Consider the following 24,759-nt stretch of genomic DNA (forward strand, 5'->3'; position numbering starts at 1 on the left):
AGAGACTGTTTGGCACTGATATAGGCATACACAGCACTGTGTGAATACATTTGACAAATGTTTGAACGTAACAAACACTTGTTTATTTTTACTTTAAGTAAGGCATGACAGCTTTCAACCAGTTGTAAACAGTAGAAGTGAAGTCTCAGTCAGTTCTATAGCGCTTCTCTAGTCTGTGACACTGTTCACTCCACATAGGGCATTGATCTCCCTTCATATACTCTCACCCTCGTTGCCTACGTCGCACAGCATCATCACAGCAGCAGATGAGTAGATAGGGAACGCGCGCACACACACACACACACACATACACACACTCTGGGAAGACGTCATGCACAATGTGAATGGTTTATCACTTTCTAATCCTCTTCAGTCCTTTTTCAGTTCACAAGCTTTGGCGTCTCTGATCCTCAGCACAAATCTATTTACTCTCTGACTGATTTAGGTTTAATTTAAAGGTGAGAATAATGTATTCCTAAGATATTTTTGCTGCGCTTCGCTGGTTTGTGAAGCATTTTCTTTTCAAGTTAAGCATCATTTTCTATGTCAAATGATCCTTTTATATCTGAATGACTAATACCACTGCATCTGCTGTTTTGATTCAGTTACGCGTAGCAGTGGCTGCACCCAGCATTCTCTGTCCACACAGTGATAGGTTCATATCATACTTTATAGTGCAGCAAAGGCATTTAGGGTCCATGGATTCATGCGGTTCATACTGAATTCTGAGTCTAGCACCATCTGCAGCCTCAGCAGAAATCCATATCCATCAGAGCAGGCTGTGTCTTTCCAGTTCTGTCGAACAGAAGTCTCAGATTCCTGTTGTTACTGTATAGTCGGCTATTCACATCGAGGTGTCAAATCAAGTCAGAGTGCGTGGCTGCACATTTAAACTTCTGCATGGCATACATTTCCATACAAATGTTAAAAGGTCTGTATATTTTCAACGAGCCTCCTACCGTTGACATGTGATATGACTGTGATCAGTAGTCAGTGATTGAGGCTGACAAATTATGACTATGACCTCAGAAAGAAAACACAACATGCTGTTTTTCAAAGTACAAAACTAACAATCCTTTAAACATTTTTCATTTGGAAATATTATTTTATTGATATAACATATTAACCAACATTCTTTCCAGTGCATTGTTTGACAAAACCACTTAGCAGTGAAATCCTCTTATTATTTGAAATAAATGCACATGATTAAATCAGAAAATTAAAAGGAAACCTAGAGGCTGTCACTACTGTCTTTATTCTCGTCCCAGCTTTAACAAAAAACCTGCTAAAGGTGAAGCATTGAATGTTAATGCATAAAATACAGAGTGGCTTTGTCAGAATGTCTTCATGCATTTTATCATACGATTTCACTCTTTCTACTTACTTCATATCTACTTTCTCTTTCTGTTATTTACATGATGGTGAACAAGCTTGAGACTCGCCACACCTTCATCAGTGTGTCATTGTAGCAGCCAAGAAAAAAAAAAGGTTGATGGTTTTAACTTTCAAACAGCAGCCATACATTCTTCCCTGCCTGCTATCAGTGTGTTCAAACACGCCATGAAAACATCAGCATCACTCAGCATCTTTATCTTGAGGCCAAAGCCTCAGTCATCACAAAATATACAGTGGTGTTGTTTTCTGGCAGTGTACAGTAAAAACATCCTTATAAATGAGATTAGCAGCAGGTTGAATCCTTCAACCTGTAACCATATGGTCACAGGTTTGATCTCCACAGTAGATGGAGTACAACCTGCAACAATCTCTGGATAAAAGCACCAACTACAGTAAATGCTTCAAAAAAAACAAAAAAAACCATAAAATATATATGTAATTTGTACTCCTGACTTTGATGAATATGAAAAAAGTACAAATCAGATGGAAAGGCTACTACTCTAAAAGCATATTATAAACTATATTTGTATTTACATCAATATTTGTCTGGCCTGTACTGCTGAGGTTTCAAATTAGTTATTTTGACCTCACCATAAAATCATGGTCAAATCCATGAAGCTGTAAATGAATCTTTCCAGCATATTTCAATGTCACACAAACAACAATAAACAATGTTGACATTCAGCATCAAACCTTTAAAAACAAACACAATCTGATAAATATGTCGGTCTAAACAAGACACAAATCAAAGAACAGTAACAAAAACATTTAAAATGAAAGAGGGAAGTATACATAACTAGTTGCTATGATTATGATGATATTGCTGGTCAATGAAATACCATTGCTGTTCATCATGTTCATACTTTAACTCACAGAATATGAAGACAGGAGGCTTAGCTTACAAAAACACTGCAACCTCACCAAAGAAAAACAAAGAAGACATAACAGACATTATTACAGCATCCTCAGTAGTTAGGCTCCTGCCGAGTTGTTGTTTTGGTTGTCGAAGATTCCCCTGTTCGTGTTTCTGTGGTAACCATGTGCTTGGTGATTCTGGTGGTCTTGGTCATAGTGGTGACACTTCCCACCTCTGTAGCAGACTCTTGGTGCTCCTCTGATGTTGCCAGCGTGGTGAAGTCGAGCCCTGAGCTGTGGAAGCAGAAGGATCCCACGACATCGTCCACACCTCCCACCTCCCCCTCCCGCTGGGCCTGAGGAGAACCCTCTGGGGTTATCTGGAGGAAGCCTGGGCCAAAAGAAGAGGCAACAAGGACAGGCCAGTAAAGAAAAGGAAACATGAGAAGGTAGGTGGAGGACTCAAAAGGAAAGAGTTAAAGTGAAGGAAAAGAAACTTAGTCTTGGGGAGCAGAAATAAAACAGGAGATGGTCTCTTAATAATGCATGGATAAGACAATAAACATCATCTTAATTGATATTTATTAATTTCATGTCATGTTCACGTGGTGTCAAAGCTTTACTAGGACTAAAAACTAGTTTTATTGGAGTGTCCCTTGACTAAAGATAGTTTACTCCACATAATGATAGTTACATCCATTTTAACAGTACGTTTTCAGAAAATGCTTAGTAATCAGAGAACCCATCCTAAATGTCTAATATCCTATTAGATAAAGCATTTTGTTATCCTTACCTGTGGAGTGTGGCTTAAGGCTGAATTTAGGGGCCTTGAACCAGGAAGAAAACGCTCTATCTTCAGACTCTGTGCTCTCCATCTCACTCCAAACCCGGACCTCAGTTGACCTGAACTCCTTTGCAGAACCTTCAGGAGATTCCGAACTGTCCCTATCCAACATCTCTGTTCTGGCATGAGATGACACCACATCCATCGAAGACTCATTGGTTAAACCAGCAAAAGCTGCCTTGCCTGATTTTAATGTAAGCTCTTTTGCATCTCCTCCCACTTCTGCTGTTGATGAACCCTTTTCTAGTTTCACTCTCATTTCAGTCTCCTCCTCCTCCTCCTCAGCAGCCATCTTGCCATATGGACTGGTGAACTCCACCTTTGGAAGTTTAATTTTACCACTGAACGTCCCTTTATTGTCCCATGAGTCCTTGTGAGGAATTGCATCTTTAAGTCTTGAATCTTCTCCCTGGAGACTGACATCAAATGGCTTAGATTTGTCAGAATAAAATGACACTCCCTGTGACTTCTCCTTTCCTCCCCACTCTATCTCTGTGCTCACACCAGCTGACTTATCTTTGGCCTTCCTAAAGTCTGGCTTCATTTTTATTTTGGGTAACTTCACTTTGACATCCTCTGAATCATACCCAGCTGTTGTCTCCTTCTCTAAAGATCTTGTGTATGGAGAAGTTTCATCTGATTGGGAAGGATTAACCAAGACAAAAACTGCTTTCTTTACTTTTGGCATTTTGGGACCCTCATACTGAACCTCTGGCCCAAACATTCTTCCTTCAGGTGAGGAAATGGAAGGTAATGGAACGCCAAACTTTGGAATTTTGATTTTGTTGCCTTTTTCCGTTTTGTCATATTCTTCATCTTGTGATGGACCAATATCAAAGTCTATGTCTGGAATCCTGGGGACTTCTGGAACTTCTCCTCTTGTTTCTAGGTGAGCTGACCTTTGTTTGGTTTTTACACTAACATGTGGTAACGTAACCTCTGGCACTACAATGTTAATATGATCTTTGTCCTCTTTCTGTCCATTGTGATTTTTAACTTCAAACTCAAATTCTTTTTTAACCTTGCACTTGTGTTTGACTTGACCACCTAACTCCTCATTGCTCATTTTGGCTTCTGCTAATAGATCTTTGCCAATTTTCATTTTTGGCATTCCGATGTTGAATTTTGTTCCTTTGACTTTAGGCCCTTTCACTTTGCTATATGCTCCTGTTGTGTTGAGAGGCAGGTCGGGGAGTTCAACTTTTTTCTTGTCCATTTTGTCATCTCCCCTATAAAGTCCTAAATCAAGCTCCACGTCTCCATGTGGACCTTTGATATCTATTAATGGCATTTTAAATTTCATACCTTTGTGTTCTCCCTTAACATGCGAGTCAGCTTCCCTGTGAATATCTATCTCTTGTCCGGGCAGAGTGATATCAACATCCTGAGTTTTTATCTGAGGCATTTCAAATGCTGGACCTTCAATCTTTCCTTTGGCCAAAGAGATGTCAACACTGGGAGTTTTGATATGAGGCATGTCAAATTCTGGACCATCATGTTTTCCTTTGGGCAAAGAGATGTCAATATTTGGTATTTTCATGTGAGGCATTTTGAATTTTCCTCCAGTACCTCCTTCCAGTTCAACCTCTGGACCTTCAATCTTCCCCTTTCCCTTTGGAAGAGAAATGTCAACAGAGGGCATGCTGAGATGGGGCATCTTGAATTTTCCACCTTCCCCTTTGAGCTCTACCTCCGGACCTTCAATCTTTCCTTTAGGCAGAGAGACATCAATATCTGGCATTTTCATGTGAGGCATTTTGAAATTTCCTCCAGTCCCTCCTTCCAGTTCGACCGCTGGACCATCAATTTTTCCTTTAGGCAGCGTGATATCAACACTGGGAGGTTTAATATGAGGCATGTCAAATTCTGGACCTTCAATCTTTCCTTTGGGCAAAGAGATGTCAATATTTGGCATTTTCATGTGAGGCATTTTGAATTTTCCTCCAGTACCTCCTTCCAGTTGAACGTCTGGACCTTCAATCTTCCCCTTTCCCTTTGGAAGAGAAATATCAACAGAGGGCATGCTGAGATGGGGCATCTTGAATTTTCCACCTTCCCCTTTGAGCTCTACCTCTGGACCTTCAATCTTGCCTTTTGGCAGAGAGACATCAATATCTGGCATTTTCACGTGAGGCAGTTTGAATTTTCCTCCAGTACCTCCTTCCAGTTCGACTTCTGGACCTTCAATCTTTCCTTTAGGCAGAGAGACACCAATATCTGGGATTTTCACATGAGGCATTTTGAATTTTCCTCCTGTACCTCCTTCCAGATCAACATCTGGACCTTCAATCTTCCCCTTTCCCTTTGGAAGAGAAATATCAACAGAGGGCATGCTGAGATGGGGCATTTTGAATTTTCCACTTTCCCCTTTGATCTCCACCTCAGGACCTTCAATCTTTCCTTTGGGCAGAGAGACATCAAAATCTGGCATTTTCATGTGAGGCATTTTGAATTTTCCTCCAGTACCTCCTTCCAGTTCAACATCCGGACCTTCAATTTTTCCTTTAGGCAGCGTGATATCAACATTGGGAGTTTTTATATGAGGCATGTCAAATTCTGGACCTTCAATCTTTCCTTTGGGCAAAGAGATGTCAATATTTGGCATTTTCACGTGAGGCATTTTGAATTTTCCTCCAGTACCTCCTTCCAGTTCAACCTCTGGACCTTCAATCTTCCCCTTTCCCTTTGGAAGAGAAATGTCAACAGAGGGCATGCTGAGATGGGGCATCTTGAATTTTCCACCTTCCCCTTTGAGCTCCACCTCAGGACCTTCAATCTTTCCTTTGGGCAGAGAGACATCAATATCTGGCATTTTCATGTGAGGCATTTTGAATTTTCCTCCAGTACCTCCTTCCAGTTTGACTTCTGGACCTTCAATCTTTCCTTTAGGCAGAGAAACATCAATACCTGGCATTTTCATGTGAGGCATTTTGAATTTTCCTCCAGTGCCTCCTTCCAGATCAACATCTGGACCTTCAATCTTGCCCTTTCCCTTTGGAAGAGAAATGTCAACAGAGGGCATGCTGAGATGCGGCATCTTGAATTTTCCACCTTCCCCTTTGAGCTCCACCTCAGGACCTTCAATCTTTCCTTTGGGCAGAGAGACATCAATATCTGGCATTTTCATGTGAGGCATTTTGAATTTTCCTCCAGTACCTCCTTCCAGTTCAAGTTCTGGACCATCAATTTTTCCTTTAGGCATAGTGATATCAACACTGGGAGGTTTTATATGAGGCATGTCAAATTCTGGACCTTCAATCTTTCCTTTGGGCAAAGAGATGTCAATATTTGGCATTTTCATGTGAGGCATTTTTAATTTTCCTCCAGTACCACCTTCCAGTTGAACGTCTGGACCTTCAATCTTCCCCTTTCCCTTTGGAAGAGAAATATCAACAGAGGGCATGCTGAGATGGGGCATCTTGAATTTTCCACTTTCCCCTTTGATCTCCACCTCAGGACCTTCAATCTTTCCTTTGGGCAGAGAGACATCAAAATCTGGCATTTTCATGTGAGGCATTTTGAATTTTCCTCCAGTACCTCCTTCCAGTTCAACATCCGGACCTTCAATTTTTCCTTTAGGCAGCGTGATATCAACATTGGGAGTTTTTATATGAGGCATGTCAAATTCTGGACCTTCAATCTTTCCTTTGGGCAAAGAGATGTCAATATTTGGCATTTTCATGTGAGGCATTTTGAATTTTCCTCCAGTACCTCCTTCCAGTTCAACCTCTGGACCTTCAATCTTCCCCTTTCCCTTTGGAAGAGAAAAATCAACAGAGGGCATGCTGAGATGGGGCATCTTGAATTTTCCACCTTCCCCTTTGAGCTCCACCTCAGGACCTTCAATCTTTCCTTTGGGCAGAGAGACATCAATATCTGGCATTTTCATGTGAGGCATTTTGAATTTTCCTCCAGTACCTCCTTCCAGTTTGACTTCTGGACCTTCAATCTTTCCTTTAGGCAGAGAAACATCAATACCTGGCATTTTCATGTGAGGCATTTTGAATTTTCCTCCAGTGCCTCCTTCCAGATCAACATCTGGACCTTCAATCTTGCCCTTTCCCTTTGGAAGAGAAATGTCAACAGAGGGCATGCTGAGATGCGGCATCTTGAATTTTCCACCTTCCCCTTTGAGCTCCACCTCAGGACCTTCAATCTTTCCTTTGGGCAGAGAGACATCAATATCTGGCATTTTCATGTGAGGCATTTTGAATTTTCCTCCAGTACCTCCTTCCAGTTCAAGTTCTGGACCATCAATTTTTCCTTTAGGCATAGTGATATCAACACTGGGAGGTTTTATATGAGGCATGTCAAATTCTGGACCTTCAATCTTTCCTTTGGGCAAAGAGATGTCAATATTTGGCATTTTCATGTGAGGCATTTTTAATTTTCCTCCAGTACCACCTTCCAGTTGAACGTCTGGACCTTCAATCTTCCCCTTTCCCTTTGGAAGAGAAATATCAACAGAGGGCATGCTGAGATGGGGCATCTTGAATTTTCCACTTTCCCCTTTGATCTCCACCTCAGGACCTTCAATCTTTCCTTTGGGCAGAGAGACATCAAAATCTGGCATTTTCATGTGAGGCATTTTGAATTTTCCTCCAGTACCTCCTTCCAGTTCAACATCCGGACCTTCAATTTTTCCTTTAGGCAGCGTGATATCAACATTGGGAGTTTTTATATGAGGCATGTCAAATTCTGGACCTTCAATCTTTCCTTTGGGCAAAGAGATGTCAATATTTGGCATTTTCATGTGAGGCATTTTGAATTTTCCTCCAGTACCTCCTTCCAGTTCAACCTCTGGACCTTCAATCTTCCCCTTTCCCTTTGGAAGAGAAAAATCAACAGAGGGCATGCTGAGATGGGGCATCTTGAATTTTCCACCTTCCCCTTTGAGCTCCACCTCAGGACCTTCAATCTTTCCTTTGGGCAGAGAGACATCAATATCTGGCATTTTCATGTGAGGCATTTTGAATTTTCCTCCAGTACCTCCTTCCAGTTTGACTTCTGGACCTTCAATCTTTCCTTTAGGCAGAGAAACATCAATACCTGGCATTTTCATGTGAGGCATTTTGAATTTTCCTCCAGTGCCTCCTTCCAGATCAACATCTGGACCTTCAATCTTGCCCTTTCCCTTTGGAAGAGAAATGTCAACAGAGGGCATGCTGAGATGGGGCATCTTAAATTTTCCACCTTCCCCTTTGAGCTCCACCTCAGGACCTTCAATCTTTCCTTTGGGCAGAGAGACATCAATATCTGGCATTTTCATGTGAGGCATTTTGAATTTTCCTCCAGTACCTCCTTCCAGTTCAATTTCTGGACCATCAATTTTTCCTTTAGGCATAGTGATATCAACACTGGGAGGTTTAATATGAGGCATGTCAAATTCTGGACCTTCAATCTTTCCTTTGGGCAAAGAGATGTCAATATTTGGCATTTTCATGTGAGGCATTTTGAATTTTCCTCCAGTACCTCCTTCCAGATCAACATCTGGACCTTCAATCTTCCCCTTTCCCTTTGGAAGAGAAATATCAACAGAGGGCATGCTGAGATGGGGCATCTTGAATTTTCCACTTTCACCTTTGATCTCCACCTCAGGACCTTCAATCTTTCCTTTGGGCAGAGAGACATCAAAATCTGGCATTTTCATGTGAGGCATTTTGAATTTTCCTCCAGTACCTCCTTCCAGTTCAACATCCGGACCTTCAATTTTTTCTTTAGGCAGCGTGATATCAACATTGGGAGTTTTTATATGAGGCATGTCAAATTCTGGACCTTCAATCTTTCCTTTGGGCAAAGAGATGTCAATATTTGGCATTTTCACGTGAGGCATTTTGAATTTTCCTCCAGTACCTCCTTCCAGTTCAACCTCTGGACCTTCAATCTTCCCTTTTCCCTTTGGAAGAGAAATGTCAACAGAGGGCATGCTGAGATGGGGCATCTTGAATTTTCCACCTTCCCCTTTGAGCTCCACCTCAGGACCTTCAATCTTTCCTTTGGGCAGAGAGACATCAATATCTGGCATTTTCATGTGAGGCATTTTGAATTTTCCTCCAGTGCCTCCTTCCAGATCAACATCTGGACCTTCAATCTTGCCCTTTCCTTTTGGAAGAGAAATGTCAACAGAGGGCATGCTGAGATGGGGCATCTTAAATTTTCCACCTTCCCCTTTGAGCTCCACCTCAGGACCTTCAATCTTTCCTTTGGGCAGAGAGACATCAATATCTGGCATTTTCATGTGAGGCATTTTGAATTTTCCTCCAGTACCTCCTTCCAGTTCAAGTTCTGGACCATCAATTTTTCCTTTAGGCATAGTGATATCAACACTGGGAGGTTTAATATGAGGCATGTCAAATTCTGGACCTTCAATCTTTCCTTTGGGCAAAGAGATGTCAATATTTGGCATTTTCACGTGAGGCATTTTGAATTTTCCTCCAGTACCTCCTTCCAGTTCAACCTCTGGACCTTCAATCTTCCCCTTTCCCTTTGGAAGAGAAATGTCAACAGAGGGCATGCTGAGATGGGGCATCTTGAATTTTCCACCTTCCCCTTTGAGCTCCACCTCAGGACCTTCAATCTTTCCTTTGGGCAGAGAGACATCAATATCTGGCATTTTCATGTGAGGCATTTTGAATTTTCCTCCAGTACCTCCTTCCAGTTTGACTTCTGGACCTTCCATCTTTCCTTTAGGCAGAGAAACATCAATACCTGGCATTTTCATGTGAGGCATTTTGAATTTTCCTCCAGTACCTCCTTCCAGATCAACCTCTGGACCTTCAATCTTCCCCTTTCCTTTTGGAAGAGAAAAATCAACAGAGGGCATGCTGAGATGGGGCATCTTGAATTTTCCACCTTCCCCTTTGAGCTCTACCTCTGGACCTTCAATCTTTCCTTTGGGCAGAGAGACGTCAATATCTGGCATTTTCACGTGAGGCATTTTGAATTTTCCTCCAGTTCCTCCTTCGAATTCAACCTCTGGACCGTCAATCTTTCCTTTAGGCAGAGTGATATCAACATCAGGACTTTTTATGTGAGGCGTGTCAAATTCTGCAACTTCAATCTTCCCTTTGGGCAAAGAGATGTCAAAATTTGGCATTTTTATGTGAGGCATTTTGAATTTTCCTCCAGTACCTCCTTCCAGTTCAACATCTGGACCTTCAATTTTCCCCTTTCCCTTTGGAAGAGAAAAATCAACAGAGGGCATGCTGAGATGTGGCATCTTAAATTTTCCACCTTCCCCTTTGAGCTCCATTTCTGGACCTTCAATCTTTCCTTTGGGCAGAGAGACATCAATACCTGGCATTTTCATGTGAGGCATTTTGAATTTCCCTCCAGTACCTCCTTCCAGTTCGACTTCCGGACCTTCAATTTTTCCTTTGGGCAAAGAGAAGTCAACATTTGGCATTTTCATGTGAGGCATTTTGAATTTTCCTCCAGTTCCTCCTTCCAGATCAACATCTGGACCTTCAATCTTGCCCTTTCCCTTTGGAAGAGAAATGTCAACAGAGGGCATGCTGAGATGGGGCATCTTAAATTTTCCACCTTCCCCTTTGAGCTCCACTTCCGGACCTTCAATCTTTCCTTTGGGCAGAGAGACATCAATATCTGGCATTTTAACATGAGGCATTTTGAATTTTCCTCCAGTACCTCCTTCTAGTTCGACTTCTGGACCTTCAATTTTTCCTTTGGGCAATGAGAAGTCAACATTTGGCATTTTCATATGAGGCATTTTGAATTTTCCTCCAGTTCCTCCTTCCAATTCAACCTCTGGACCGTCAATCTTTCCTTTAGGCAGAGTGATATCAACATCAGGAGTTTTTATGTGAGGCGTGTCAAATTCTGCAACTTCAATCTTCCCTTTGGGCAAAGAGATGTCAAAATTTGGCATTTTCATGTGAGGCATTTTGAATTTTCCTCCAGTACCTCCTTCCAGTTCAACATCTGGACCTTCAATTTTCCCCTTTCCCTTTGGAAGAGAAAAATCAACAGAGGGCATGCTGAGATGTGGCATCTTAAATTTTCCACCTTCCCCTTTGAGCTCCACTTCTGGACCTTCAATCTTTCCTTTGGGCAGAGAGACATCAATATCTGGCATTTTCATGTGAGGCATTTTGAATTTTCCTCCAGTACCTCCTTCCAGTTCAACATCTGGACCTTCAATTTTTCCTTTAGGCAGAGTGATATCAACATTGGGAGTTTTTATATGAGGCATGTCAAATTCTGGACCTTCAATCTTTCCTTTGGGCAAAGAGATGTCAATATTTGGCATTTTCATGTGAGGCATTTTGAATTTTCCTCCAGTACCCCCTTCCAGTTCAACCTCTGGACCTTCAATCTTCCCCTTTCCTTTTGGAAGAGAAAAATCAACAGAGGGCATGCTGAGATGGGGCATCTTGAATTTTCCACCTTCCCCTTTGAGCTCTACCTCTGGACCTTCAATCTTTCCTTTGGGCAGAGAGACATCAATATCTGGCATTTTCACGTGAGGCATTTTGAATTTTCCTCCAGTACCTCCTTCCAGTTCAACATCTGGACCTTCAATTTTTCCTTTAGGCAGAGTGATATCAACATTGGGAGTTTTTATATGAGGCATGTCAAATTCTGGACCTTCAATCTTTCCTTTGGGCAAAGAGATGTCAATATTTGGCATTTTCATGTGAGGCATTTTGAATTTTCCTCCAGTACCTCCTTCCAGTTCAACCTCTGGACCTTCAATCTTCCCCTTTCCTTTTGGAAGAGAAAAATCAACAGAGGGCATGCTGAGATGGGGCATCTTGAATTTTCCACCTTCCCCTTTGAACTCTACCTCTGGACCTTCAATCTTTCCTTTGGGCAGAGAGACATCAATATCTGGCATTTTCACGTGAGGCATTTTGAATTTTCCTCCAGTTCCTCCTTCCAATTCAACCTCTGGACCTGCAATCTTTCCTTTAGGCAGAGTGATATCAACATCAGGAGTTTTTATGTGAGGCGTGTCAAATTCTGGACCTTCAATCTTCCCTTTGGGCAAAGAGATGTCAATATCTGGCATTTTCATGTGAGGCATTTTGAATTTTCCTCCAGTACTTCCTTCCAGTTCGACTTCCGGACCTTCAACTTTTCCTTTGGGCAAAGAGAAGTCGACATTTGGCATTTTCATGTGAGGCATTTTGAATTTTCCTCCAGTACCTCCTTCCAGTTCAACATCTGGACCTTCAATTTTCCCCTTTCCTTTTGGAAGAGAAAAATCAACAGTGGGCATGCTGAGATGTGGCATCTTAAATTTTCCACCTTCCCCTTTGAGCTCCACTTCTGGACCTTCAATCTTTCCTTTGGGCAGAGCGACATCAATATCTGGCATTTCCAATTGAGGCATTTTGAATTTTCCTCCAGTACCTCCTTCCAGTTCTACTTCCGGACCTTCAATCTTTCCTTTAGGCAGAGAGACATCAATATTTGGCATTTTCATGTGAGGCATTTTGAATTTTCCTCCAGTACCTCCTTCCAGTTCAACCTCTGGACCTTCAATCTTCCCCTTTCCTTTTGGAAGAGAAAAATCAACAGAGGGCATGCTGAGATGGGGCATCTTGAATTTTCCACCTTCCCCTTTGAGCTCTACCTCTGGAACTTCAATCTTTCCTTTGGGCAGAGAGACATCAATATCTGGCATTTTCACGTGAGGCATTTTTAATTTTCCTCCAGTTCCTCCTCCCAATTCAACCTCTGGACCTGCAATCTTTCCTTTAGGCAGAGTGATATCAACATCAGGAGTTTTTATGTGAGGCGTGTCAAATTCTGGACCTTCAATCTTCCCTTTGGGCAAAGAGATGTCAATATTTGGCATTTTCATGTGAGGCATTTTGAATTTTCCTCCAGTACCTCCTTCCAGTTCAACATCTGGACCTTCAATTTTCCCCTTTCCCTTTGGAAGAGAAAAATCAACAGAGGGCATGCTGAGATGTGGCATCTTAAATTTTCCACCTTCCCCTTTGAGCTCCACTTCTGGACCTTCAATCTTTCCTTTGGGCAGAGAGACATCAATATCTGGCATTTTCATGTGAGGCATTTTGAATTTTCCTCCAGTACCTCCTTCCAGTTCAACATCTGGACCTTCAATTTTTCCTTTAGGCAGAGTGATATCAACATTGGGAGTTTTTATATGAGGCATGTCAAATTCTGGACCTTCAATCTTTCCTTTGGGCAAAGAGATGTCAATATTTGGCATTTTCATGTGAGGCATTTTGAATTTTCCTCCAGTACCTCCTTCCAGTTCAACCTCTGGACCTTCAATCTTCCCCTTTCCTTTTGGAAGAGAAAAATCAACAGAGGGCATGCTGAGATGGGGCATCTTGAATTTTCCACCTTCCCCTTTGAGCTCTACCTCTGGACCTTCAATCTTTCCTTTGGGCAGAGAGACATCAATATCTGGCATTTTCACGTGAGGCATTTTGAATTTTCCTCCAGTTCCTCCTCCCAATTCAACCTCTGGACCTGCAATCTTTCCTTTAGGCAGAGTGATATCAACATCTGGAGTTTTTATGTGCGGTGTGTCAAATTCTGGACCTTCAATCTTCCCTTTGGGCAAAGAGATGTCAAAATTTGGCATTTTCATGTGAGGCATTTTGAATTTTCCTCCAGCACCTCCTTCCAGTTCAACATCTGGACCTTCAATCTTCCCCTTTCCCTTTGGAAGAGAAATATCAACAGAGGGCATGCTGAGATGGGGCATCTTGAATATTCCACCTTCCCCTTTGAGCTCCACCTCAGGACCTTCAATCTTTCCCTTGGGCAGAGAGACATCAATATCTGGTATTTTCATGTGAGGCATTTTGAATTTTCCTCCAGTACCTCCTTCCAGTTCTACTTCTTGACCTTCAATCTTTCCTTTAGGCAGAGAAACATCAATATTTGGCATTTTCATGTGAGGCATTTTGAATTTTCCTCCAGTACCTCCTTCCAGTTCAACCTCTGGACCTTCAATCTTCCCCTTTCCTTTTGGAAGAGAAAAATCAACAGAGGGCATGCTGAGATGGGGCATCTTGAATTTTCCACCTTCCCCTTTGAGCTCTACCTCTGGAACTTCAATCTTTCCTTTGGGCAGAGAGACATCAATATCTGGCATTTTCACGTGAGGCATTTTTAATTTTCCTCCAGTTCCTCCTCCCAATTCAACCTCTGGACCTGCAATCTTTCCTTTAGGCAGAGTGATATCAACATCAGGAGTTTTTATGTGAGGCGTGTCAAATTCTGGACCTTCAATCTTCCCTTTGGGCAAAGAGATGTCAATATTTGGCATTTTCATGTGAGGCATTTTGAATTTTCCTCCAGTACCTCCTTCCAGTTCAACATCTGGACCTTCAATTTTCCCCTTTCCCTTTGGAAGAGAAAAATCAACAGAGGGCATGCTGAGATGTGGCATCTTAAATTTTCCACCTTCCCCTTTGAGCTCCACTTCTGGACCTTCAATCTTTCCTTTGGGCAGAGAGACATCAATATCTGGCATTTTCATGTGAGGCATTTTGAATTTTCCTCCAGTACCTCCTTCCAGTTCAACATCTGGACCTTCAATTTTTCCTTTAGGCAGAGTGATATCAACATTGGGAGTTTTTATATGAGGCATGTCAAATTCTGGACCTTCAATCTTTCCTTTGGGCAAAGAGATGTCAATATTTGGCATTTTCATGTGAGGCATTTTGAATTTTCCTCCAGTACCTCCTTCCAGTTCAACCTCTGGACCTTCAATCTTCCCCTTTCCTTTTGGAAGAGAAAAATCAACAGAGGGCATGCTGAGATGGGGCATCTTGAATTTTCCACCTTCCCCTTTGAGCTCTACCTCTGGACCTTCAATCTTTCCTTTGGGCAGAGAGACATCAATATCTGGCATTTTCACGTGAGGCATTTTGAATTTTCCTCCAGTTCCTCCTCCCAATTCAACCTCTGGACCTGCAATCTTTCCTTTAGGCAGAGTGATATCAACATCTGGAGTTTTTATGTGCGGTGTGTCAAATTCTGGACCTTCAATCTTCCCTTTGGGCAAAGAGATGTCAAAATTTGGCATTTTCATGTGAGGCATTTTGAATTTTCCTCCAGCACCTCCTTCCAGTTCAACATCTGGACCTTCAATCTTCCCCTTTCCCTTTGGAAGAGAAATATCAACAGAGGGCATGCTGAGATGGGGCATCTTGAATATTCCACCTTCCCCTTTGAGCTCCACCTCAGGACCTTCAATCTTTCCTTTGGGCAGAGAGACATCAATATCTGGTATTTTCATGTGAGGCATTTTGAATTTTCCTCCAGTACCTCCTTCCAGTTCTACTTCTTGACCTTCAATCTTTCCTTTAGGCAGAGAAACATCAATATTTGGCATTTTCATGTGAGGCATTTTGAATTTTCCTCCAGTTCCTCCTTCCAGATCAACTTCTGGACCTTCAATCTTGCCCTTTCCCTTTGGAAGAGAAATGTCAACAGAGGGCATGCTGAGATGGGGCATCTTAAATTTTCCACCTTCCCCTTTGAGCTCCACCTCCGGACCTTCAATCTTTCCTTTGGGTAGAGAGACATCAATATCTGGCATTTTAACATGAGGCATTTTGAATTTCCCTCCAGTAGCTCCTTCTAGTTCGACTTCTGGACCTTCAATTTTTCCTTTGGGCAAAGAGAAGTCCACATTTGGCATTTTCATGTGCGGAATTTTGAATTTCACTCCAGTTCCTCCCTCCAGTTCGACCTGTGGACCTTCAATCTTTCCTTTAGGCGGAGTGATATCAACATTGGGAGTTTTTATATGAGGCATGTCAAATTCTGGACCTTCAATCTTTCCTTTGGGCAACGAGATGTCAATATTTGGCATTTTCATGTGAGGCATTTTGAATTTTCCTCCAGTACCTCCTTCCAGTTCGACTTCCGGATCTTCAATTTTTCCTTTGGGCAAAGAGAAGTCAACATTTGGCATTTTCATATGAGGCATTTTGAATTTTCCTCCAGTTCCTCCTTCCAATTCAACCTCTGGACCTTCAATCTTTCCTTTAGGCAGAGTGATATCAACATCTGGAGTTTTTATGTGCGGCGTGTCAAATTCTGGACCTTCAATCTTCCCTTTGGGCAAAGAGATGTCAATATTTGGCATTTTCATGTGAGGCATTTTGAATTTTCCTCCAGTACCTCCTTCCAGTTCAACCTCTGGACCTTCAATCTTCCCCTTTCCTTTTGGAAGAGAAAAATCAACAGAGGGCATGCTGAGATGGGGCATCTTGAATTTTCCACCTTCCCCTTTGAGCTCTACCTCTGGACCTTCAATCTTTCCTTTTGGCAGAGAGACATCAATATCTGGCATTTTCACATGAGGCATTTTGAATTTTTCTCCAGTACCTCCTTCCAGTTCGACTTCTGGACCTTCAATTTTTCCTTTGGGCAAAGAGAAGTCCACATTTGGCATTTTCATGTGAGGCATTTTGAATTTTCCTGCAGTTCCTCCCTCCAGTTCGACATCTGGACCTTCAATCTTTCCTTTAGGCAGAGTGATATCAACATCAGGAGTTTTTATGTGGGTCATGTCAAATTCTGGACCTTCAATCTTCCCTTTGGGTAAAGAGATGTCAATATCTGGCATTTTCACGTGAGGCATTTTGAATTTTCCTCCTGTACCTCTTTCCATTTTGACATCTGGACCTTCAATCTTCCCTTTTCCCTTTGGAAGAGAAATATCAACAGAGGGCATGCTGAGATGGGGCACCTTAAAATTTCCACCCTCTCCTTTGAGCTCCACCTCTGGACCTTCAATCTTTCCTTTGGGCAGAGAGACATCAACATCTGGAGTTTTTATTTGAGAAATGTCAAATTCTGGACCTTCAACCTTTCCTTTTGGAAGAGAAATATCAACAGAGGGCATGTTGAGATCGGGAATCTTAAATTTTCCACCCTCCCCTTTGAGCTCCACCTCTGGACCTTCGATCTTTCCTTTTGGAAGAGATTTTATTCCAAAAGAGGGCATTTTGATTTTAGGTTTTTTCAGTTTGATCTTTCCGCCCCCATCTAACTCTACCGATGGAGTTCTTACCTTTCCATCTACATGTGGAGGGCTGAGGGAAACGTCTCCCTTGGGGCACTGTCCTGATAATTTGAAGTCAACAGTCTTGGACTTTCCACCAATTCTGGGAAATGTAAAACTAGGCATTTTTATAGAGACGTCCGGTAAATCAAAGCTGCCCATGGAAGAAGGCCTAGCTCCTCCTGCTTTGAGAAGTTCGACCTCCACATCATCGCCTTTAGGTTTTGTGAGTCCTAATTCTAAATCCACCTTCGGAGCTGTGATGTCAACTGTCGGTACTTTAATGGAGGAAAGTTTAAGGGATGCATCTGGAGCTTCTGCAACTTTTTTCTCAATGTCCGCACCTTTTAACTTAATTGACTTGGATGGTGGTGAAATATCAATGTCTGGCATCTCAATCCTCTTTGCTTTGATGTCTGGGCCTTTCATTTTAATATCACCCTCTGGCAAACTTACTTTTGGCAATGCAGGCATTTTAAATTTGCCCCCTTTTACCTCAGGGCCTTCAACATTTATGTCACCCTTAACATTTCCCTCTGGCAGTGAAATGTCACCTTTTAGTTCAGGTCCTCCAATATCAACATTGCCCCCCATTGTTTTTATGGTGGGGAGAGCGATATTAACTGAGGGCATGTGGAACCTTCCTCCTTTGTCACCATGTCCCTCAATATCTACATCTACCTTTACTTTTCTTTTAGGAAGTGAAACATCAATACTCTGCATTTCCAGCTTTCCTTTAACATCAGGTCCTTTCAATTTTACAGTGTCCTCTGGCAGGTTCATCTTTGGAAGTGAAACATCAAATTTGGGCATTTTTAATGTTCCTCCTTTTAACCCAGGACCTTCAATACTGAGGTCAACATCTGCCTTTCCCTTGGGAAGTGAAAGGTCAATGTCTGGCATGTTGATGTTTCCCCCTTTGAGTCCAGGACCTTCTATATCAACATTTGGTCCTTTAGGTTTCATTTTAGGAAGAGCTATGTCAACAGAAGGCATATGGAACTTGCCTCCTTTAATATGATGTTCTTCAATTTCAATATTTCCTTGTGCTTTCTTTTTGGGGAGTGAAATATCAATGTCTGGCATCTCAATCTTCTTTCCCTTGATGTCAGGGCCTTTAATTTTGATATCACCCTCTGGGAGACTCATTTTTGGCAATGACGCATCCAATTGTGGCATTTTAATTTTCCCCCCTTTTCCCTCAGGGTCCTTGATATCAAGGTCAAACTTTAATTTTCCTTTGGGTAGTGTAATGTCACCTTTAAGTTCAGGTTCTTCAATATCAACATTGCCCCCCCCTGTTTTCATTGTGGGGAGAGAGATATCTGGCATCTCAATTGTTTTGCTTTTGATGTCTGGCCCTTTAAAATTTAAATCACTCTCAGGAAAATTCACCTTTGGCATTGAAATATCAAATTGTGGCATTTTTATCGTGCCCCCTATGCCTTCAGAACCTTCAAAATTTACATCACCCTTGAATTTGCCCCCTTTTCCTTCAGATGTCCCAATCTTTGGTAGTTGGACATCTAGTGAGGGCATTTTCAACTTCCCTCCTTTTACAGATGGACCCTCAGTGTCAATGTCACTCTCCATCTTCACTTTTGGCAAAGATAAATCCACAGATGGCATCTGGATCTCACCTCCACCCTCATACATGGGGCCCTCTATTTTTACTTGACTCTCTGGTTGTTTCGGTTTGGGTAAAGAAACATCAAACGTTTGCATTTTGAATTTGCCTCCTTTCCCAGCATGCCCTTCTACTTCGAATTCTCCCTCAAATTGGCCTTTCGGCAGAGAAATGTCAGATGTGATTTCATATTTGTGTCCTTTCACATCAGGACCCACAATGTTGACATCCGTCTCCCCTGTTTTAGGGACAGATATGTCAAATGATGGTAATTTAAATTTTCCTTCCCCTTTAGTATCAGTTGTCCCTGCCTTGCCTTCTGGAAGGGTTACATTAACTTTGGGCAACTTGATGCCTCCCTTCATCTCTTCTATTCTTATGTCTCTTTCTGCTGGCTTCATCTTTGGGATAGATATGTCAAAATTTGGCATTTTGAACTTCCCGTCACCCCCAATATAATAATCCATGTCGACATCTCCACCCTCTGCTTTCACCTGTGGGAGTGAGATGTCAACAGGTAAATTGAACTTCCCTCCACCCTCTGGACATTCAATAGTCACATCTGGTGATCCCATCTTGGGTACTGAGACGTCAACCTTTGGCATGGGAATTTTTGGCCCTTTGAGAGTGCCCTCCACCTCATCAGGCAGTCTTTGCCCAGTGTCCATTTTCAAATTAACATCAGCCATTGAGATGTCAATTGTAGGCTTTTGGATTGTGGCCTTCCCAGCTCCTTTATACTCTGGGAGTGAGACGTCAATGTCAGACTTTCCTTTCACTGAAGGTATTGCAAAAGATGCAGCATGTACTGAAAGATTACCCTCCACTTTTGGTTTTGTGATATTAGCTGCAGGGAGATTAGTCTTCTTCCCTCCTTTGATTTCTACTTTTGGAGGTGTTATATCAACGCTGGGCATTTTCACTCCTTCAGCTTTTACCTTGATGTTAGCATCTATTTCGTCAGAATGATGTGAGAGTCTGACCTTGGGTAATTTCAATTTCGCCATTCTGAGCTTTGCATCTCCTTTGCCCATGTCTATATCTGCTTTTCCCGCACCTGCATCACCTCCTCCTTTGATGTCAATTTTAGGAGCTTTAATTTGTGCCTTTCCCTTTCCAACAGGCAAAGATGCTTCAGCTGAAGGGAACTGTAAATCAGGGGCATTTAACTTAATCCCCCCTCCCTCCACATCCAAGCCTTTATTACCAGACAATCTAAACTCTGCCGATGGTGGCTGAATGTTCACTCCTGGTGACCTCAGCTCCATAGATCCAGTTTCCAAAGCTGAGCCTGACTTTGTGTGTTTTGTCTTCAGATAGGTGATTCCAAACTTGTGTCCCTTTTCTTTAGTTTTCACTTTTGCTCCATTTATCTCAGTTGGAGAAATATTCATCTGTCCCTCAAGTTGTCCTGTTTCCACTTTTCCTCCTTTTGCTTTCATTTGGGGAAACCTGAAAGAATGGTTAAAGAGAAAATGAATAAAAGCCCAAAAGGGTAAAATTTGTTGATCGCAATGTAAACATTTTTTATATATATTTATAATTATTTATATATGTTTATATACACACATATATATATATATATATATATATATATATATAACATATATTACATTGTTGTTCTTTAGAACCGTTGTAACTATGACAATTTAGAAGTTATGAAAAACAAACAGATGATCACAATCCAAGCCAACCTGATCTTCCCCTTTGCCTTTCCCATGGCTGCTTCTCCTCCTTCTCCTTCTGCGTCAGTCTTTACATCCCTCCTCTGTTTGAATTTGGGGAGAGAGAACTCAACATCCACATCACTCTTCTCCAGCCTGGGAGGAGATCCCTCTATCACCACGTCCTCCTTGTGCTTTTCTTTCAGCCTCTTCAGACCAAAACGTCCACCTCTTTTTTTCTTGGCTTTGAATGGCTTGGTTCCCTTTACACTCTATAATGCACACAGCCACAGTGATGAAATTCAATAATGTTGGTATAGTTTTAGCGTGGTATTTGTTGTCAAACAATTTAACAACTGAATATGTAAGCAAACTACACATATCTTTAATTGAGAATCAAAAACATTGGCCTAAATGTATTTATTATTATTTTTTACACTGGAGCTATTTTTTAAGTAAAAGTTGAAAGAGTTTTTTTTATAAAGTATGTATTTGATTACCATTTTGGCCACCTTGGCTTTGGGACCTTTGACCTCCACACTGGGAACTCGAGGTCGCACATTGACCTCTGAATTGGGGATGGTCCTCTTCAGTAGGAAGCTGACTTTATATGGCTCCGCACACTGCAGGATCTTCAGAGCATCTTCATACCTCACATTGTCGAAGTAGACCTTTGCACTCAGCAGCTGGTCTCCTTCACACCAAAAAAAACAACATTAAGAATGATTGAGTCCAGCATTAAAACCTGTCAAAGTGTTTAACGAATCTGGTGGTCATTATGTTTGGTATCATCTTCCACTCAAGGAGAATAATGCAATTTACACTGACACTTACACTTTAAATATATTGTACGTGATTGCAGGTACCTTGCTGGAGACTGAGATGTTTGGCAGCAGGAGAATCTTTGAGGACATCTTTAACAAAGATCCCTCTCTCTCCTCCACCAGTCACACTGTAGCCACTGGCTCCGGCCTCTGCCTCCGTTTCCACCACGATTTCCATGGACTTGGTGGCTTCGTCTGCACTCTACAACACACACATAGGCACCTTATCACCAAGAGATTTTTACTTACTTATTTTTGTGTTGATTTTGCATCTCAAATAAATGAGGTTAGATGGTCTTAGGCTGTTACTAATATAGTGACAGTGGGGACACAGTTTTCCACATATTCAACTGATCGGTGTAACTTGAAGAAGAAATGTCACATGTAATTGAATGGTTCTATCAGTTAAGGATAAATGCTACTAAAACACATTGGCTTTAAATAACACGACTACAAGATTGCAAAGCTAGATATTATATAAAATTTAAGATATAAGATATAGATGTAAAACATACCATCAAAAGAAATGCAACACTGGACTAAAAAAATTAAACCTGACTCATTGTCTACCGCTTTATTCTCCAATATGAGGGTCGCGGGGCCGTTGGGGCCAATCATCTTCATGTTAATGTCATAATTTTAAACTTGACGTTTTATCCATGAAACTGTCACAGGTCAAACAGATTCAGTAACTACTTATAAATAGGAAGGTACCCAATGACTTCAGCCTAAAAAGTCACATTAACGGTATTTGTTTATCAGCTTACTGTCTGTTCCTCTGTGGGATTGGAGTCCATCTCTGGTTGGGCCAGTTGGCAGGACAACTCTCTCAGGTGACTTCTCTTCTGACTCAAAACCTGTTTCAGCTCAGCATGAAGCTTCTCCCTCTGCACCTGGAGACAGCACAGGTAACAGTCTACACTGTAAAATCATATTATCAATAATTAATATTCAAATTCAATCTATGTGCAATATATAGAGCAAATGTTATAACATTCAGGAAATACCATAAACAAGTGTAAAATAATTGTACTAATGCAATGCAGATTTGTTTATAATCTCAGTTTTGTGTGTTAGCATGCTAACTTACCAACAATGAGGAAGTTAAAATAATGTTTTCTTGTGTGTGTTAGCATGCTAACTTGCTAACAATGACAAAGTTAGCATATTATGAGCTCGTTAACTTTATCATTGTACTGCTAAATGTTAGCATGCTAACATGCCAACAAAGTAACTTACAATCATACAAAAGAGTATATTTTTGCCATTCAATTTTAGCTGTATATTAGTAGCTTTTCTGTTTAGGGGCATTGGTTCCTTAAACAAATTAAGAACAATTCTACTGTATGCCACAAATTATAAACATTTTTAAGCACCGCTTGAGAGGCATGTGTGTAATTTCAAGTGCTTTTAAGGGTGCGTAATAGATTTAGGTGTGCTTCAATGTGTCTCACCAGTCTCTCTGGGCTCTCCTGTTCACCTGCGGAGCTGCTGTGGTGAGGGTTGCGTTGTGGGCAGGTGGGGAATCTATCAGAAGGGGGCGACCGCCACTTGTCTTTTACCTGTCCACAGAGGATTGTGTTAAGTCTCAGGCCATATCCACACGGCACCAAATGTAAACAATCTTTTTCTTTGCTCCTTCGAAAATTCTTTCCATACACATGGCATCGTTTCAGAAATTGTTTCCATCTATACTGAACCCCCCATTGAACATACAGTACATAAAAAGTTATCATAAAGCAAACAGGCCAAGTTAGTGACTTTTCTTTTCTTGCAAAAAGCGACTAGCGACAAATCTAGCGCCTCTCTGGCATAACCACCTAACTACTACTAACTACTAATAACTACTTTCAGAGAAGGAAATCGCCAGTTCTGCCCCATGAGTCACATTCATCTAGCTGTATTTACTTTGGGCGAACAGTTATTCTCATTGTAGACATAGACGAGCTGTGGATGTGCAGTACAGCTGACCGTGTGGAACAATCACTCATCTGTTCATTCAAGTAAAAATAGTGTCTGTGAAAATATATTTAGTTTTCTCCTCCCCTTAGATTAGGATTCGGTTTCACTGTTAATCTTAACACTTATTTTTTTCCACGTGTCTGAAGTCGCTGAGGACAGAACGTGTTCTATTGAGTATCTAGTAGCGTCTTTTCAGGATGACTTGAGTTACTTTTCATTGACAGTAGTTGGCAACACAGTCAAACAATCTCCACACACAAGAGAAGGATGCTGATAACTAGGACAAAGATAGGGACAGTGAATGACAGTGCAAGACAAAGGTGAGACTTATGACATCATTGTTTTCTCTGAGACCCATTTTCAAAAGATTGTCAGGTTGTTTCAGGTCTCCCAAAACAGTTTCTGTGTGGATGAAACACCACTACATTGAAAAACAACTATACATATTCACCTACACCTGTCTCTGTGAGGACTGGCCCTCAGCGAAATGGTTCATTGCGGCAGCAATTTCAGTTTAGTCTTTAACTCAATGAGATTGCCTTTTGCCACTGCAGCCTGTGGGAGAGTGCAGACTCTAAAAAGCATGAGGTTCATGACGTGAATTGTCTTGGACTGATTTAATAACTGCTGACATTCTCAGGATGTCAGAGATCCACTGCTCCGCAGGAGAAAACTGGTTGTACTGGGAAACTCCCAGCTCCCTGGTTTGAATGCAGTGTTTATTTTCTGCAGCAATAAAAAAAGGAAATATGAGCTGTGGGTTTGTTATACTCGGGGCTGCTCTGTATGCTGATCACGTGTTGCTACATCCACTTTACTTAAGGGTGTGTTGATGATAAATTTCAGTTGTCTACTGATGACTGAGATTTAGCCACAACACAGAAGCATTAACAAATTACAACATGCCTTTTTTTCCTCTGAAGAAGATTTATTAAAGATCTGTGACTACACTGATTTCATTTTCTCTGTTTTATTCTTCAGGAGAGATATGCAAGTAAAAACAATAATGTGTCTCAAGATGATTGAATATCGATTCCCACACATGTTCAAAGATTTAGTTAAGTAATTCAAACTGAACTGGTGTCAGGTTCTTTTACCTGTTTACTGTTTTTCTGGAGGAAACATGTCAGGTCTCTGCCTCCCTTAGCTCCTTCCTTTGCCTCCTCCTTAAACTCTTGCATGGTTTAACTTGTGTAAACATCCTGTTCTCACACTTCACCTTTTGTCAGACCACACTGCGGTCTCTGACACTTGTACCAAATACACATTTCCAGTGCTGGCTGTGAGTGAAATTCCAAGCATAATAATGAGCTGAAATCATGGTTGGGAGTGCAGGAATATCAAATGGTTTTAATTTTAAACACGATTATAGTTTTTAATCAACAGAGCTATTTGATGTTATATTAAGTTAAGACATTATTTTAAAAGTGGATCTGAGCACAGTGTTTTTTCAGCATATAAAGCGCACCTCAGGCTGGACAGAAATATTTAAGGATTATTACAAATACTATCACTTTGATGAAGGTGACACTGCACCTGGTATAAAGGCATTAGAATTTTTA

At 41.4% G+C, this 24,759-nt stretch overlaps 1 protein-coding gene across 1 annotated transcript; it reads right to left on the bottom strand.

The window, feature by feature from the left end:
* Nucleotides 1–1,084: 1,084 nt before the first annotated feature.
* prx (periaxin) lies at nucleotides 1,085–22,123 on the bottom strand. The gene is made up of 7 exons (XM_058632981.1): nucleotides 22,003–22,123; nucleotides 21,278–21,437; nucleotides 20,912–21,105; nucleotides 20,442–20,683; nucleotides 9,845–20,199; nucleotides 3,044–9,535; nucleotides 1,085–2,641 (listed from the first exon to the last, which is right to left on the bottom strand). Exons 1-7 carry the CDS (start codon nucleotides 22,030–22,032, stop codon nucleotides 2,361–2,363), a joined length of 17,754 nt encoding a protein of 5,917 aa, XP_058488964.1. The 5' UTR covers nucleotides 22,033–22,123; the 3' UTR covers nucleotides 1,085–2,360.
* Nucleotides 22,124–24,759: the final 2,636 nt, after the last annotated feature.

Source organism: Solea solea, chromosome 7 (genome assembly GCF_958295425.1).
Source record: "Solea solea chromosome 7, fSolSol10.1, whole genome shotgun sequence".
Classification (NCBI taxonomy): Eukaryota; Metazoa; Chordata; class Actinopteri; order Pleuronectiformes; family Soleidae; genus Solea; species Solea solea.

Excerpts from the sequence above, each read along its gene's own strand:
- prx (XM_058632981.1), bottom strand. The coding sequence starts at position 22,032 with ATGGACTCCAATCCCACAGAGGAACAGACA. Across the intron at positions 21,106-21,277 it reads ACATCTCAGTCTCCAGCAAG|GAGACCAGCTGCTGAGTGCA; the intron begins GTACCTGCAATC and ends TTTGGTGTGAAG. Across the intron at positions 20,200-20,441 it reads AAGGCAAAGGGGAAGATCAG|GTTTCCCCAAATGAAAGCAA; the intron begins GTTGGCTTGGAT and ends CCATTCTTTCAG.